Genomic DNA, 16,941 nt, shown 5'->3' with positions numbered 1-16,941 from the left:
CTCATTATCATGGTGTAACAGTGGCAGTGGCAGTGACAAGCTGACAAAAACTGACAAGTGATAGGGGATTGATTAGGGAAGAGTGTACGAAGAAGTGGTGCTGGTGAAGTGATCTTCAGGGATCTTAGTTAGCGACGAGTCTCAAATTATCGAAAAGCTGAAATTTCCAAAATGGGGCTAACAATTTCCAGTCTCTTGACACGTCTTTTCGGCAAGAAGCAGATGAGGATCCTGATGGGTTTGTATCTTTTGTTCAACGCACCGGATTTCGGATTGCAGTTTCTTTTACGTTCTAAGAAACTTTGATTCCACATATTGTTGAAACTGTTTTCAGATTTTCTCAAAATATCTCTTTTCTAATGAGAAGATCAAAGCAGTTTCTCAGAAGTGTCCTCCATCACAGGCTGTTGCATCAAATATTCATGATCGAGTAGAATTGTCGATCATCCTTCTAAGGAAAGGATAAATAATGCCAATACTTATCTTTTATGATAAACAACTTCTCAAGGTTTGCTTTCACTGCAACTTTGCACACTGTACGAATCAACTTCGATCGTTTTGCTTTGCTCTAAACTGAATCAACTTACCGATTCTCTATCGTCCAAGTTCGTAACCTCACTGTAGGTACCTATCAAAATATCTTCCAACTGTTATCATTTTATCCACTTTGTTGACGAAATTGAGTAAAAAATTGGTTTATCACCATTTTGCTGTCAAATTTTCCAGCCAATGTTTTAGAAAGAACTCTAGTTAGTCATAAAATGTATCACCTTTTGAGATATTTTCGTGTAATCGAAACAGCCAGACATTGAGGTTATATGATGTGGAACTTCTCATGACTAGTTCTTAATTTGATATGTTCAACGTCAAAATTACGATTAATCGTATAGTAATATCCGCCAAAGATGTGTAGGTCATAGCACATTTAAATTAAGCCTAATTTAATTCTTACAAGCAGTAACCTCAGAAAAACAGTGTTTACACTTAGTGGACTGCAGCCATCAGTGAATCGGAAAGAAGGTGAATCTGAGCTTCATCTTCATGGTTTTGCTCCTTGTCACAATTTCAACTGTCCTAACTTAGTATTTTAAAGTAGGCTAAATTCTAAGTAGCTAATTTGCTTCAACCTGCACAACTTTCGAGTCAGGAATTGAATTGAAATGACTCTGAGCAGTGGGGGAGGGCAATAATTTCAGTTTTCCACAATTAACAATTATTCCACGTCCATTTCTATTGCATGAAGTTAATTTCTCTCCCTCTCTCTCTGTTTTTCAGTTGGTTTGGACTCAGCTGGTAAAACAACGATCTTGTATAAACTCAAGTTAGGCGAGATAGTCACAACTATCCCTACAATTGGTGAGATTGCCATCCTTAAATTTTTAATTTTTTACTTTTTTCAAGTATGAATTGATTTTATTTTACTTCAAAATTCCAGAAATTGCTCTGTTAAGTCAAACGAATTTTAAAAGTTGTTCACCATTTTTAGAAGCTGAATTGATTTTTCCTGAAGCTTAAATACGCATTGCAAGTTTTCAGTTAAATTTTAATCTATCAAGTCAAAGCATCTTACAGCCCCTGCACCTGGTAACAACACTCTCAATACTATTCGAGATTATACATCCATAGCTGAAGTGTGATACCAGAATTCCAAAAAAAGAGATTTTAAATTATTGACATCGTGAAACAGAAGCTCCTGTACATTTTCTCATATAATATCACTGCTCAAAACCCACAGGATTAATAAGGATTATAATAAAACACCTACAACGTGGCTTAATAACTGGTATCATGGTTTGAACTCTTTTTAATTTGCTTGTAAGAGAGTGGATAACGCAGTATTTCTTCCAGTGTTCAAAACTCACAGGCGCCAAATGCTCCTAAGAAATCGGCCATAGGGCCTAAAAAATAAATGCGCTGGGCCAATTTGGCCATTTTTCGGAATTTCTCCTCAAGTTACAATTACCAGTTCGGTAACTAAAACATCTTGTGTCTAACTTTTCACTAAATGTGCCGTGATATATCGGAATCAAGTCGATTTGGCCCCTAAAAAATCTTCAATGTCCCTAAAAATTAAGCTTAATGCGCCACATGGCTCCGGAAACTCAAAGGTGAGTTTCAAACACTGGAATGCAGAAACCTTCCTTACACAATTACAACTGGAAATGATGATGAAATATTAGTTCCCAAACGGCTAGAGAGAACTGCTACAATTGACCTATGACTGTTGCTACTGCTAATAGAACATATTTCTGGATGGAATGTGGTGCCAAAACATACATCTTAAAAGTTGATTTTTCCACTGATGTTCCTGTTGGTTTCTTAGTATTTCATTTTAAGTTATAAAAGAGTTGAATTTGGACCAATTTATCTAAAAAAAAAGGATAAACTGTTTTTTTGCTCTTCCAAAAAGGAGGCATTTTGGAGATACGTTGTGTCACATTTTGGCCATTCATATATTTCAAAAAATGTGTTAAATTTATCTGAAACCAACCGGCGGTAAAGTCTGAAATATTCTACTAACTCTCAATTAATACTCAAGTTTTTATTTCAGTTCAATTTTTCAAAAAGGATCGGTTTGGTTGTTTTTACAGGATTCAATGTCGAAACTGTTGAATACAAAAATATTTCTTTCACTGTGTGGGATGTCGGTGGTCAGGATCGAATTCGGCCCCTGTGGAGACATTATTTTCAGAATACTGAAGGACTGATTTTTGTTGTGGACTCAAATGATAGAGAAAGAATAACGGAGGCTTCAAATGAGCTGCACAACATGGTAAGAAAGAATTATTATGTTGGGACAGCATTTATTACTAAGGAACCCAGTGTATGGGCATGCTCACAAAGTCGCCTTTTTCTACAAGAAAATCATAAGCTGAGTAATGCTATTTTAAATGCAGAAGAGTCAAAAGAATAGAAGTTGATTCCTTCTATTCAAACGCTCTCTACTTTAAATTGCGTAATCTAAGGAGCAACATGTTCAGTAATTGCTTCCAGATTGATAAAGAGGTGCCTTGACCTAATAAGTAAATGCTAAAAATTTTAAAATTCCTTTTTGAACTCATTGCATTAGGGAAAATTTACAGTGCATGCAGAACCTCTAATTGTTCGAACGATAATGATATAGGGCAGTGGTAGTGGTCCTCTTGATAATGAATAAGGCTAAAATTATAAACCTTAAAACAGATCTACATTGATTGGGTAAGTTGCCTACTGTTAACACCCTCGCCTTCCTTTACTTTAAATTTTGCTGTACCTGTTTTGATGGTCCCATTACTCATCATCACTAGTGCTCGCAAAGCTCATGATGTTGGGCAGTGTGATCATCGAAATACATCCAATACAATTTTAGGTCATAAGCAGTTATAAAATATACCACTCATGCAGTCTTTTAACTCATTAAAAATCTGATTTAATCCATATTAATAAAATGAGCTATGCAAACTTATAAGGGAATAGTCAGAAATTCCCGTATCTGTGGGAAGTATATTTTCAGGAAGTTTTCGAAAAATCTGATGATGGGAAACATTTTCATTCTCAAATTTGCTTCTTTTTAAAGCTTTTTCTCTCATTTTTCAAATTTTTTAAAATTGGCTCCTTAACTTTTTATTCTCTCCAGTTGCAAGAAGATGAACTCAGGGATGCTGTGCTCCTAGTTTTCGCCAACAAGCAAGATCTTCCTAATGCTATGAATGCATCTGAACTAACAGAATTATTGGGATTAAGTCAATTAAGAAGTAGACGTGTAAGTAAACCCTCTTAGCATCCAGCACATACTTATTTATTTTATCAACATAAAATAATCATTATCAATTAACTTATTCTCCACCATGTGAGATTTCCTAACATCATGTTCTTCACTTATTCTCTACCATATGAGATTTCCTAACGTCATGCTCTTCTGCAAATGAGCTGTTTAACCGTTTAAAGATATTAGAACGATTTCAGTATTCTAATATTTGATCTGAACCCTCTGATATTAACTGAATGCTGAGAAAAAGACTACTTTTAAAATGATTATCCATTACAGAAAGGCAAAATTTATTTTTTACATAAATATTATGCTCTCCTCTTTCAACAACAAAAAAAATAATATAAAATACTCAGTTCAAATTCAATACATATGTCCAGAAAAAACACTCCTAGTTGAATTTGTTAGTTCAAAAATGACCCATCTTTTTCCTCCAAAAAGTTCTTTCTAATTCTCTCCTTTGATCTAAGACTACTCTTATCTCCATTTTTCTATCTTAAACACTTTTTAGCATCTTGAAAGCCCTTTTGGAAGAGTGGAAAATCTAAAACTCTGTTGGTGTTAGGAAGGGACTTTGGAAGAAATAAATGAGATTGGTCATTCTTGAACTGACAGATTAGAAAATCAGAAAATTAAGTTTTGAGAAAACATGGTCTAATTCCCCAAGAAGTTGCACTTGTCAAAAATTTTTGAAATCCTAAGATAGGTAGGGGGAATAGATGCCTATTAGTGAGAAAAAATGCCCATTTTCCAGAATTTTAGTCCAATGTCTTGGGCTTGCGCTCTTTACAAATTTTCGCGAAATTTTACTGGTTTTGGCAGATCACAGTTCGAAAAAAATATAGAACGAATAATAACGTATATTCGCCAGTCTGATGCAAAACAGTCCAGTAAAATTGAGGTAATTTTCAAAACCAGTGCTAAAAATTTCCCATTAATGATTCATAACTTTTTTTTCAAACCAACCTGTGTTGATCAGTGTCATTGAAGAATAAGAAAAAATAAAAAAAGAAGAGTTCTTAACCATGCAAACTTAGTATGGCTTCATTCACCAGCCAATGAATCTTATAAAGCTTTTCATGGCTTCTATCTTTATACTCTCAAGCGTGAGACTTTTTCGGAAGAGATTCACTCTTAGTTTTTTAAACAGCCTTTGTACCCAATTTTAAAGGTATGTACTCATGAAAAGAAGGTTCAAGAGGCCTAACTTAGGTAGGTGACTTCCATTTTATTTATTTTTTGTCTCCGTCCCTTTATTTCTTTAACTTTTCTTCCTACCCCTGTTTCAGTGGTATATCCAGGCCACGTGCGCCACCCAAGGACACGGGTTATACGAAGGATTAGATTGGCTGTCAAACGAACTCTCCAAAAAGTAAAGTAAAACTGCTTGATGGAAGCGACGTGCAAATTTCTTCAATTTATTTTGCGTTCTCAAACCATTTTGTATGTACAGCCCTCTACTCCCAATTTCTTCTTCGTTCTCTAGGAGTTAAAATGTTGTAAATAGATCAGGTTTGTTGCGCAAAAGAATACTTCAAAATGGTTACTTCTGACTTACATAGTCCTCCATTCATAGTTTTTTAAATTTTTTTTTCTTCCTTCTCAATTATTATTATTTTTCTGTAAATGTTGTTTTATATTGTTATCAGAAGTTCGATTTTAAGGCAAACTGGGTCAAAAGAGTTGGAGAATATAAAAATTTTTTGTAGAAACAGGAAATTCCACAGCTTATGAAGAAAGTACGATCTCTGTCAATGATTAATCTCTGTTTAGGGCTGGATTTATGATCATTGTGCCCTATGCTGCAATCTGTGGTGTGAGCCCCCTGAATATGCATCTCCCCTTGGAGGGATTTGTCAGTAATCTTCCCCTGTAGAAAAGGTGCCAAAGGAGCTTTTTCAGATAAAGTTGAAATTTCAACCCCTCGTAAACACGATTTGAGGACTTTTTTTGAATATGTAATGCAAGAGGAGGGGAAAATTCAGGCCGAAAAATGCTTCATGACAAACCTTTGGTTACTGAAAAATAATTCTTTCGGCCCATTCTTGAGATCATTAAATTTTAAGTTGAAATTAGGAGAAAATTAGCTGTATTGAATGAAGACCTAAAATTTTTCCAAAAGTAACCATGACTGCAACATAGGTTGTTTTAATGAACAGCAAAAATACTGACAGAAAAAAGGCCAAGAATATATTTGTAATCTTGATACGCTCCTTCACAACAAGTGAGATTTAGCAATAACGTTCCACTAATTCAATCTTAAATGGGGAGGGGGGTGACCAAGGCGCACGCTTAGTTTGCCTACGTAATGAATCCGGCCCATTACTGTTTATTAGATTTCGTTATTACGTGAACTAGTGAGTATTTTTATTGAATTTTTGTTTTAAAAGTGTACATATTCCTAACTTTCAAGTGGCAAAGAAGGCGATTTTACCTTTCTTAAGTGCCTCCATTTATATACTTTTTTAAGTCTTTTGGTATTTTTAATACCGGTTTAAATAGAAAAGCTCATGCATTTAAATCAGACACATTTATATTGAATTTCTAGCATTCTTCCTCCAGTTACACTTAAATTCAATGCAGACTTGATTTGAATCATCGGACTTAGGAATGCCTCAGAATTTTGTACAATTTTGTAATTGAAACATAATATACATTAAATTTAGTCAAAAGATTTGTTGATCCAAAACAACGTTGCATTTAACAGTATGCACAGTTTTTTTTATCAGTACTTCTTTTCAAATATCCTAATCTGAGGCTGAATTTTGTCGGCTCTTTCCCAAGGAGGTGCAGCACCCATCAATGAGTCCAAACCGCACCACTGGCCAATCGGAAGCGCTAAGCCGGACTTAAATGCAGTCTAGACTCGTCTTAAGTATATTTTAGTACAGTCAAAAAACCGACTAAATTCGGCCACCGAAAGCTAATTTTTCTCTCTGGTTCTTAGAAATCTCATCCAACATCTCCAAAGCTGAAAATTTTCTCGGTTTGGTTTGTTTCCATGTATCAACAGTACTATTCTTTATCTTTCATACCTTTGCCTTTTTCAAATGAAAATATTATTCATCTTTCAAGCACTAAGAAAGACAGACCATGGATCATATAAGTGTGCATTATTTTTGCTCTTATGTCGATAGTTATGTGATTGCTTTTACTCAGAAACGACAAACAGCTGTAAAGTGGAAGTCTCTTTATTACAGCAACAAATTTCAAGAAGAAATTGCTTAAGTCAAGCTTTTAGCTATTGTTTTTTATAGGTGTCCATTCTCTCTAGTGACCTATATTTCAATTGAAACTTGTCAGACTTAACGCATCCAGGATCGAAGGCAGACATCTTCACCATTTAAAATTCTTTTTAGAGGCTAGAAACTATAATTTTCGAAGTATAAGATCAATCCTTTTTTTAATGAAGTTGGATATGCTTTGAACAATTGAAGCAATTAATGGTTAAAATTGATGTAGATCTAGGAAAGTTTCGACCAACTGTTTTCAAAGCTGGGCCCTTCTATTTTGTATCTGAATCATGATTTCAAACAAACAGTCATATTCAAGGTCTCTTTTCTTAGTCTTGATGCCAAGAGAAATTGCTCAAAAAAATCGAAGAGCACATTAACAATGCTAATGCTGTAAATAAGCGGTTTTCTTAATTTTGCACCCTAAAATTTCAGCTTTCTAATTTAGCTTTTTCGTAATGAAAGTAAGTTTAGCTTTGCAGCTGTAAGCATACTTTTAGATCAAAAGCATCTGAACCTGTATTAAGATTCATTCATTCAACCAATTCTTTTTTGAAATGCGGCATGTTAAAGAATTTCTTAATTGGACTGAATGGAAAATTCTTTCGTGGATTTTTGTATATGTCTCTGTTAAATATACCGGTCAAACCATGGAATGATGCTTTCTTATTTTTGTGTGAAATGTTGGCAAAACATGCATGCTATCCAATTCCAATTTAAGCTAATTTTTTCATGCAGTACAGTGGATATGATGGTTAATGAGAGGCATCGATGGGCGATCAAATTTCGGAACCAATTCTCATCTAAGTGTCCGGAGTCATCAGTCCTTAAACCGTTACCTAGCATCATTTTCAAGTGAAAACTTTGCAGAAATTTTCTGTTTAGCAAAAAATGATTGTTTGCCTCATTTTTCTAAGAAGATTGCGGCACGGTGACCAACACTGCTGTGCTGAGGAAGAACGCCGTATGAACATTTGAGAGTTGCCAAATTTCCCCGGATAAAACATGTATTTTTGAGGAAAGTTATGCATAATTTTCTTTGAAACTTTCAGATATATCAGATCAAACTGCGAACAAAATTGTCTGAAAAATTTGAAGAGAAATATTCACTATTTTCCCAATGAATTCGTTTTTTAATGAAGGAAATTAGACAATGCCTGAAGGTTCATATGGCGTTCTTCCTTAGCACGGCAGAACAGTCATCTAATGGTCCAGTTTTATCGGAATTTGTTTGTTTATTGAGGCCCTAAAACCCCTACAATGAGGCCTAGCAATGGTGAAAGTTGTAAAACATGTATTTCAATTGAGATGTTTCAAAATCCCCGCCGTTGTTTTATTATTTCGAAGGAAAACCAATGAGTATCAGCGTTCAAAATGTCAACAAATAGTATGCATAGGAAGAAGATCAATTATTAGAAAATCCAAGAAATAATGCGAGTTGATTTTTAAAGTAATATGTGGCAAGAAATCTGCAACATTGCAAACATAAGTAGGCGTTTTGCAACTTTCACCATTGATGCAGAGCTTGTCAAAGCTCTGAAAATCCGAAAAGTTAACTTTGCGACTTTTCACATAGGACTGGGAGCTGCATTATTCATTTTAGTTGCCCAACATATACTGGAACCTCTGTTTTGGGTGACTGCAAGTATGCCTACCATGCAGGATTATTATTGGGTGGCTTAGACTTGTTGGACAGCTTGAGTCTAGAATATTACTCATGTAACTTTCATCAAATTCGAGAGGTGACATTGAATTTGCAACCTAATGTACAAATGTGGCAAAATATGCTAAATTTTTTAGATCATATATCATCAAAGACAACAACTTCTGAGAAATAGTTGCCGACATAATCCACTTGTAATTGCGTACCTGTCACTGGTCAGTCAGAATTTGTCTCAGATACACAACAAGACTGAATGATCCTTGAAAAAGCATGAGACCAAGAAAAGAGGAGCAAAAACATTAAACTCAATTAACAACGTATAATAACAAAATGTATATTACAATAAATTTTACCAAATATTTACATTTAACACAAAAATGTCAGTATGAAAAACAAAGAAGGCAGAGATGGTGAATGAGAGGAAAACGTAAGCGTATTAAAATTCAAAAAATTAAATAAATTCTTATAAAAATGTAAAATAAAAGTCTTAAATTGACTTGAAAACTGTGGACATTTCTGAAAGGTAGTGCATTAAAAAGAGAACATGCCTAACTGAGTCACTGGAAGTCTAGAAGTTGCTCATCAGTGCCTGATACGCTAAAAATTATGCAAAAGGAAATTTGATTAAAAGGAATACAAATGCCTCATAATTGCCACTGTAAGAATTCAAAAGAGTAAATAAACTATCACTCTAGGTTCTACAGACATTCCTTTAATCCTTTTCTTTTGCACATCTTATACTCCATTTGATCTTATGAGCTGTTACAGAGGATTTCGAATGCACATTAATGCTGAGCTCTTTGCTGTTACATTTGAATCTCTATTTATTTATTTAGACTGCAGTTTGCCTGCATAAAGAAGTGACATTCTTGGCCCAAATTTTGTTGGAAACTAACCTTTATCCTTGAACAGCTTCAGAGTTAGTTGCTCTGCGTTTGAGGATGGCCGATTAATGGTTTCCACTGTTCAGGATTTATAGGTGAGTTAGATGACTGGAGAAAAAAATTTGATCCTGTGGCCAAATTTGAATTAGGATATTGCTCAAGCAATTTTTAGTTTAATTTAAAGGTAATGTTGACAGAACTTGCTGTCCATTGGAGCCGATAAGATATGACTTCCGTTCTGGAAATTGCTAAGCTTATCTGCAGATATGTATTCACCAAAAATCAAACATCAAAGATACCTCTTTCAGCTCAAAACAAGTTGCTCAACCAAACTTGCCTGATCCAACATAGTAAATATGTTCAAAATTCTGAGCGACCTCAGAGTTCACCTCAGTTCACCTCTTGAAACAGACTTACTTCTGATGCATTAATTATATTTTATCATTTATCATTAATAATACTATCGCATGTCATAGTCACAATAGATACTCGAAAATTTTAAAAAAATAATCACATCCTAGTGGACAACCGTTTCAATCCAGCTGATAGTCATCATAAAAGTTATAATGTGCACTTATGTTCTTAGACACCTGTATATTGGGAGGCGTAGCAATATTTGTATGTTAGCTGTTTTTAAAATATTTCCTCATATAGCTCCCCTCTGATACATCAGAATAAGAAACACTTGAATTAAAAGTAGATTTATGTACTATCTAACAATATGTATACTCAAAATTTACAAAACGAACCAAATCAGCCTCTTTCCAACTAATAAAGCTTACATTATAAGAAGTTTAACCATCACTTGATAGCAGTTAAAAAACTGTATAAAATAAATAAGGTAGATAAATTTAAAAAATTAGAAAAATAATCAATCATTTTGACAAATACTTATGATAGGATATAAAGAGTCACAAATTCTTTTGCCAAACATAAACCTATGAAAACATCGAAATTCATCGATCACAGAAGGAACAAGTACAGTTTCTTTCACATACCCTGTTTTTCTTTTTGTTTTTCAAACCAAAAGATATTCCCTCTCAGACTAAGTGAAGCACATGTAAAGAACACTCAAGAGTGTCACTGCTAGTGAAACCGGGTAAAAAGATTTGTCTTGCTACTCTGATCACACTTAAAAGAGGTATTATTACTTTACAGAGCACTGATATTGACACTCATGGTAAACAGTGGAGAGATAAAGAGAAACGGTAAATATTTGAAATTTTAAAGATTAAAATTATAATCGTAAGAAGAAAATGAGACACCTAATTAGTCAGTAGTTAATATTTATGTACAAACAAATAATTTTGGAAGACATTAAATACAAAAAGTCTACTATCAAATAGGTACGATCAAATTGATAAGTACTTAGTTACGCTACTGAATTAAAAGTAAATTTAAAGCTGAGAAAAAAGCTCTTCATAACAAAGCCATTAATATTAATTTATTAATGGTTTCAAGACGAATCACATTTAAATTTTTCATTTGCTGCTTTTCCCCATGCCACTTAAGCTTAAATAAAAAATACTAAAATTAACAGTCGTTGTGAAGAGTATATAATAAATTCATTTCTCTCCTCAAAGCTAAACACATATAATGTCGAAATTTTCAAAACATAAACAACTAACTTAGGCAACTTTAAAAATGAACAATATTAACTATCTAATTTACTGATTTAGCACCATTAGTAACAGTAGAAAAGAAAAGAAAAAAAAATATAAGAAAATTTTATTCCTTGCAAGGGGCTCTAAAATAAACATAGACAACACATCTGAGAAAAAAAATGTCACATTTAACATTGCAGCATATCATAATAATAATGATAAAATATAGCCTGTGGCCTGTCAGTAATACTTATGACTGGAAGTGTTCCCTCTTCCGAGTTTAAAAAAAAAATAATAATAAAAATAAAATTATTGAAACGCATAATTATTTTTTTTGGAACAATTTTTGACCCTGCAAATACTAAAAAACATTGATATTTTGTTCTGTAAATAAAAAAAAAAGAGAGTGGCTCTTCATAACTAACAAAGAAAACAAAAAATCATAAAAATTAAAATTAAATTGATTAAAGAGTACAAAAATTACCCATTTCTGCAAGACAAAATTTATAAAAATAATAAAAATTGAATTCGACAGGGTAAAATAGTTTTTATGGATGAAAACTATATTACTGGATTACATAAGGGTAGTTCACAGAAACCAACACAAGGGAACAATAAGCAAAAGTTTCCGAATTTTTGTCTAAAAATATGAGCGATTTTAAATTGCTATTGGTCCAAGATATCACCTATATGTGCCTAGAAGTGCAGACATGAAGTGGATACTTGCATGATATAGCCAAGAACCAATCATTCCTAGCTGGATTTTAAATCTCTGTGTATTCTTATAAAGAAATCATTTTTTTTAAATGAGAGTTAAAATATGAAGTGACAGTCGAAATTTTGAATTTTTAGATGCAACTTGCATTTAAAGAACTTTAACTGAGTGAAGATTTTTTCCTGTTGATGATAAAAATAAGGTGGAAGTGAAGGTATTGGATGTCTAGCACAGAGACAACTACAAGGTTTGTATGCTCATGAAATGCTCTACGCAACGGTCAGTACTAGTCCATAACCGACGGCTCTCATTGGCTGGTAGGAGAGTTCTACTGTTCTCAATAATACGTATGAGGCTGCAAGTACCCAATTTATATCTAGATCCCTACAGGCACCTAGGAAAACAAAGTTTTCGATATAATTAAAAAATGAACTGTGACTAGCTCCACTATTAATTTTAGGTGAAACCTTTTCAGAGAGTTTCATGCCAGGAGGAGAGTCCAAGATAAAACCTAGGCCTATATCAGGAAAGCGAAGGCTGATTTTGCAACTTTTGGAGTTTACAGATGGCTGTGATAAGCTACATCTATCTTAAACCTATAAGTAGAGATATTTTCGGAGGACCACAGTGTAGACTATCTGGTTAAATTAGTTTAAAAAAGTACCAGCACTGAAATCGTTTCTAAATATAAAAAAGTTTTGGTACAAATCCAGAAAATTTTAGAGAATCAGGCCACGAAGAAAAATTCCTAACACTTTCATGCGACAGTGGATTTTTATGTGTAATGTTGACTACATAGAAAAATTTCTGTAACATTGGACGGAACTCATAATACTTTACTGGTCAAACAAACAGTAAGTGATTGGAACAGTAACTAACAATATGTACTGTCACAACCTGCCACAATCTTCAGCTGATTGGTCAGATGCACCTGTCGCAGAATCAAGTTTTGATAGTTCATGCTCGTAGGTCAGTAAAAGCATAGTAACACTACTATCTGCAACACATTTTCATATCGTAAGGGAACAGTGCCCTCACAATTGCCAGATCTCTATTAGTTGGCTTCAAAGAAACTTTATGTTATTAAAAATGTTATTTAAGACCGTGTATCTGAAAAGTGTATGGCCTTATCTGACATGCTCTATCTGTCAAATACAATGTAAGTAACTGTTGGAAGACAGCAGAACTTACAATAAGGAACTGTTGTTCAAGGTCAAAATGAAACAGTAAAACACCAAAAATGTTTCCCGTTGATTGATTGTGGGGCTAAATTTTGCAGTTATGAGGTTGGAGATGGACTTGCCAGTGATGAGCAAATTTAAGGATACTCCTTTAACAACTGGTTGACTTGTTACTGCATTCAAGCTCACATTCAATCAAATCCAAAAGATCCCTGGAAGCATCTAAAATTGTGACAAATTCCGCCGAGAACTTCTGAGCCTAGCCTCCCGGATTTTTGACTCTCTCCTTCTTCGTTTTTGACACTTGGATGCGCAGCACTCATCATTACAAGACCACCTGCCACATCTTTTCCGTTCGCACTTCACTTTTCCATCCTAAAAAAAAAAAAAGAAGAAATTTAAGAACGTTCTCATTGTGACAGCAAATTTGAAATTTCTTTTAAGTAAATATGAGCGACCAGGAAAGAAGATTTTAAAACCATCGGTAGAGGTAACTTCCAACTACAGAAATTCATTACACATACCTTTGTTGTGATTTTTTCATAACTGGTTGATGGTATTTTTCTTCAGATGCTACAACCTAAAAAAGTTTCTGGTCAGCTCATTAAATATCCTTAAATTCTTTTTTGATTTTTACAGTATTTTCAATATTTATTTTCATTTTATTATTTAAATATGAAGAGTCTTCTATTTGAAATTTTGATAAATGATACTTACTTTGCATCTACACTTGACGCATTTAACTTCACCATGGGAATAGACACGAGGATGCCATTCTGCGCCATTTTCGTATGGGCCACCGACTGGATATTTGCAACCGCCCGCAGCTATCACATCAGTGTCTAATCTCTGCTGGGGCATTTTTTCTTCCGATGCAGCTTCTGAGAGGATTGGAGATTTGGTTGTCGACAGATTAGTAGGGCACACCTTACAACATGCTTTCTTGTCAGGTCGAATCGCAGCTTTTTCTTCGCAAACAAGAGGGGGACATTCCACGCGTGGACATCGAACTTCAAGAGTTGTTGCCTAGGATTAAAAATAAAACAATTGGTTAGATAAATCAGGGCGAGTTACACATTAAAATAAGCCTGTGAAGTTTCAAAACTGTCAAAAAAAAATCTGGTACACATAAAAATTGAGCCCAGTTGCTTGAGATAGAAAATAAAAGTAAAAATAAAAAAAGAAAAAAAAAAGATATCAGTAGATTCCCAATTTGATTGTCCACTTCGATGAGAATTCTCTTAGAATGGAAATAAAATTAAATTAATGGTCACTGATTAAGTTTAATAATTTAGAAGGCTCTTATTTCATTATTTTACAAACATTTTCTGCAGATTGTGATTCAGGCTTGCACTTCATGATTGCAGTGTTGAATGATATTAGAAATTATGATGAGGGAAACTAGAGGGGAAACTAGGGTTTACATGTATAAGATAAAAAAAAAATCTCAGATTGATCTTACAAACTTCCTTCTCCACAGGAAATATTTTTACACTTACATTGCAGGAGCAAATGGCGCACGAGTCAAAACCGTTAGGAGGTAAGTAGGGATGCCATCTGGCCCCTGGTGGAAATAATTGGTCTCCTAAATGACAGCCCCTGGAGGCACCTGCTGAAATTTCCTGTATATTATCTAAAAAAAGAAAAAAAATGGCATTAGTCAACATTTTTAAAATCATTGACAAGACTCCTTTTCTTGCTTTAGAATCTACCATCGATTTTAAAACTGACTTGGAAGTTCTAAATTTTCTGTGTCAAATTCAACTTTTTTAAAATCTTTGTGTGATGGTTGTGCAAACTGATAAAGATAGAGAAAAATCAAGCTAAAGGAAATAACTTCAGTGATTATCAGAATGACTTTACCTTAAAATATTCTGTTTCCTTTGTTATCTAGACATGTAAACATTCTGAAAAAGTTGCCTCATGACTTGGCCACTCTTACTGATGCACCCTTCATTCAAAGCTTTTCCTATAAGCTTTAAAATACAATAATAAGTAAAACTTACTGCCACAACTCGGACAGCACTCTCCATCTTGCATGGTGGGTGATGAGCATTGGACTGGAGGGCAAAGGATGGGATCACATCTAACCCGCGAGTGAACACAATTACACATGGTGCAATGATCAACTGTTGATGTCCATTGAGATCCATCATCATGGAATCGACTTCCATGATAGCAAGCCCCGCTTCCTTCAATGATGTTTCCGTTGCTGGGATCACTGTTGAAGTTGATTGTTGGAACATCGTTATCTGAGAAGTGGGGTAAGCACGAGGATGGCACTGACACCTACGGATGAATTTCAGGAAAAATTTAATTAATGCTCCTGTCTTGCCCTCTAGGTGCTCATTTTTATGTAAGAGAGTTCCTAATAGTAAGGTTCAGAAATTTTTACCGTACAATCTAAGATAAAATCTTGCCAAGAACACTGATAAAACACTGGTTTTGCTTTAAGTCACACATTTGCTGTCTCATAAAACTCTTACAGCTGGTTCCAGAGGCTGCTGATTGTCCAAATAGGAAAGAGTGCACCTCTGGATAAGAATGAAAGGTCCTGATTTATTTTTTAACTTCAGAGACTTTTGATGCAACTTCAGAGGGTGGGCATTTTCATTGTTACTTGTCTCAATTGGTGTCTGAATTTTTTAATCTCACATTTTATGATCACAATCTCTCCGAATTGCAGGAGAACATTAAATGTTCCGTTTACTCCCACCGTCTCTCTCTCGTACCTTTCTTCACAAAATGCAATTTTGAGGGACTTCAATTTTGTAACGATACATAAAGAGTTTAAATTTAGCATGCTTCAATTTCTTTAATGCCTCTTGAAGGAATTGAACAGCTTTTCAATTTGGAGACTTTGCACATTTAGACAAAAACCACCATTGGTCAAAGTATGTTTTGTTTGAATTGATCTATTTAGCTAAGAAGAGCGGTTAAAAAAAAAAAAAAAAGAAAAAAAATAGGCATCTTTTCTTGCAAACCACGACAGCAATAATCTGTTTATTGTATTCTCAAAGCCCACAGTCTAAAGATATATGCTGTTCATTGCAGTTCCCTTAATATATGTGAAAGATTCATCTTGTTTCCCAGCAGCAGTTGATTACTTTAAACTCTTGATCAAATCTCTGCAGAGTAAAACTGCAATGTTGTCAGCAATTAGGAAACTCACCTGCTTCCAGTGGCCCTTAAGAATAGTTGCTCCGGTCTTGCTGCTACGAATGTCAAAGTAAACTACTCCTGCCTCTAAACGCAGCAACTCATCTTGTGAGAGACCCACAGTTGTTCCTTCCATGTTAAGACCAACAAACTCCTCAAGAAGCTTTCTTGTTACGGGTGCTCCAGGGGCAATAAACGGAATATCTTCTATAAAAAGTTGTAAGGATTCATCTGCAGAAACTTGGCCGGTTATCATTACCTGAGTAGGATAATGCAAGAAAAAAAATTACACCTTGTTGACAAGAAATAATATTGAGAGTTCTTAAAACTATTGCACAATAAAACTTGACAATTTCTTGAAACTTGATTTCTGTGTGTCAGTGGCACTAGACAAAGAATTGTATTTTCATAGTTGAAGCTTTTAGATTAGCAAAAAAGTATAAGGTCTGTTCAAATGGCAAGTTTTAATTTTCAATAACAACATAGATATCTTTTATTGTAAAACACGGCATACGATGTCATCCACTGCAGTGCAGTAGTTAAACCATGATTTCTTCTTCCACCTTTGATTCATCAATTATGGTGATACACACATTTGCACAGGTTGCACCACTGAAACTGCGGACAAAGTCATGGTCGAAGAAACTATGATATACACCACTAATCACCACAATAAATCAGATAATCCAAGGCTTCGTATATTTACCATTTAGTTGTGGATCAAGTCTAGATTTTAGTTCAACTGCCGAACACA

General features: G+C 34.4%; 2 protein-coding genes across 2 annotated transcripts in view; one reads left to right on the top strand and one right to left on the bottom strand.

Moving 5' to 3' along the window:
• Arf4 (ADP-ribosylation factor 2) lies at nt 1-7,637 on the top strand. Its single transcript, XM_019060263.2, has 5 exons — nt 1-238; nt 1,276-1,356; nt 2,592-2,773; nt 3,617-3,742; nt 5,038-7,637. Exons 1-5 carry the CDS (start codon nt 172-174, stop codon nt 5,122-5,124), a joined length of 543 nt encoding a protein of 180 aa, XP_018915808.1. The 5' UTR covers nt 1-171; the 3' UTR covers nt 5,125-7,637.
• A 1,316-nt stretch (nt 7,638-8,953) lies between these two features.
• sog (short gastrulation) overlaps nt 8,954-16,941 on the bottom strand; it is a 76,400-nt gene continuing 68,412 nt past the window's right edge. Inside the window, exons 11-15 of the mRNA XM_072303723.1 lie at nt 16,201-16,446; nt 15,035-15,317; nt 14,528-14,661; nt 13,746-14,054; nt 8,954-13,403 (exon numbers count right to left, since the gene is read on the bottom strand). Coding sequence (XP_072159824.1) covers nt 13,251-13,403; nt 13,746-14,054; nt 14,528-14,661; nt 15,035-15,317; nt 16,201-16,446 — 1,125 coding nt within the window. The 3' untranslated portion in view covers nt 8,954-13,250. The remainder of the gene's footprint in view (nt 13,404-13,745; nt 14,055-14,527; nt 14,662-15,034; nt 15,318-16,200; nt 16,447-16,941) is intronic.

This window comes from Bemisia tabaci, chromosome 1 (assembly GCF_918797505.1).
Source record: "Bemisia tabaci chromosome 1, PGI_BMITA_v3".
Classification (NCBI taxonomy): domain Eukaryota; kingdom Metazoa; phylum Arthropoda; class Insecta; order Hemiptera; family Aleyrodidae; genus Bemisia; species Bemisia tabaci.
This window is presented reverse-complemented; position numbering and strand designations above follow the sequence as displayed.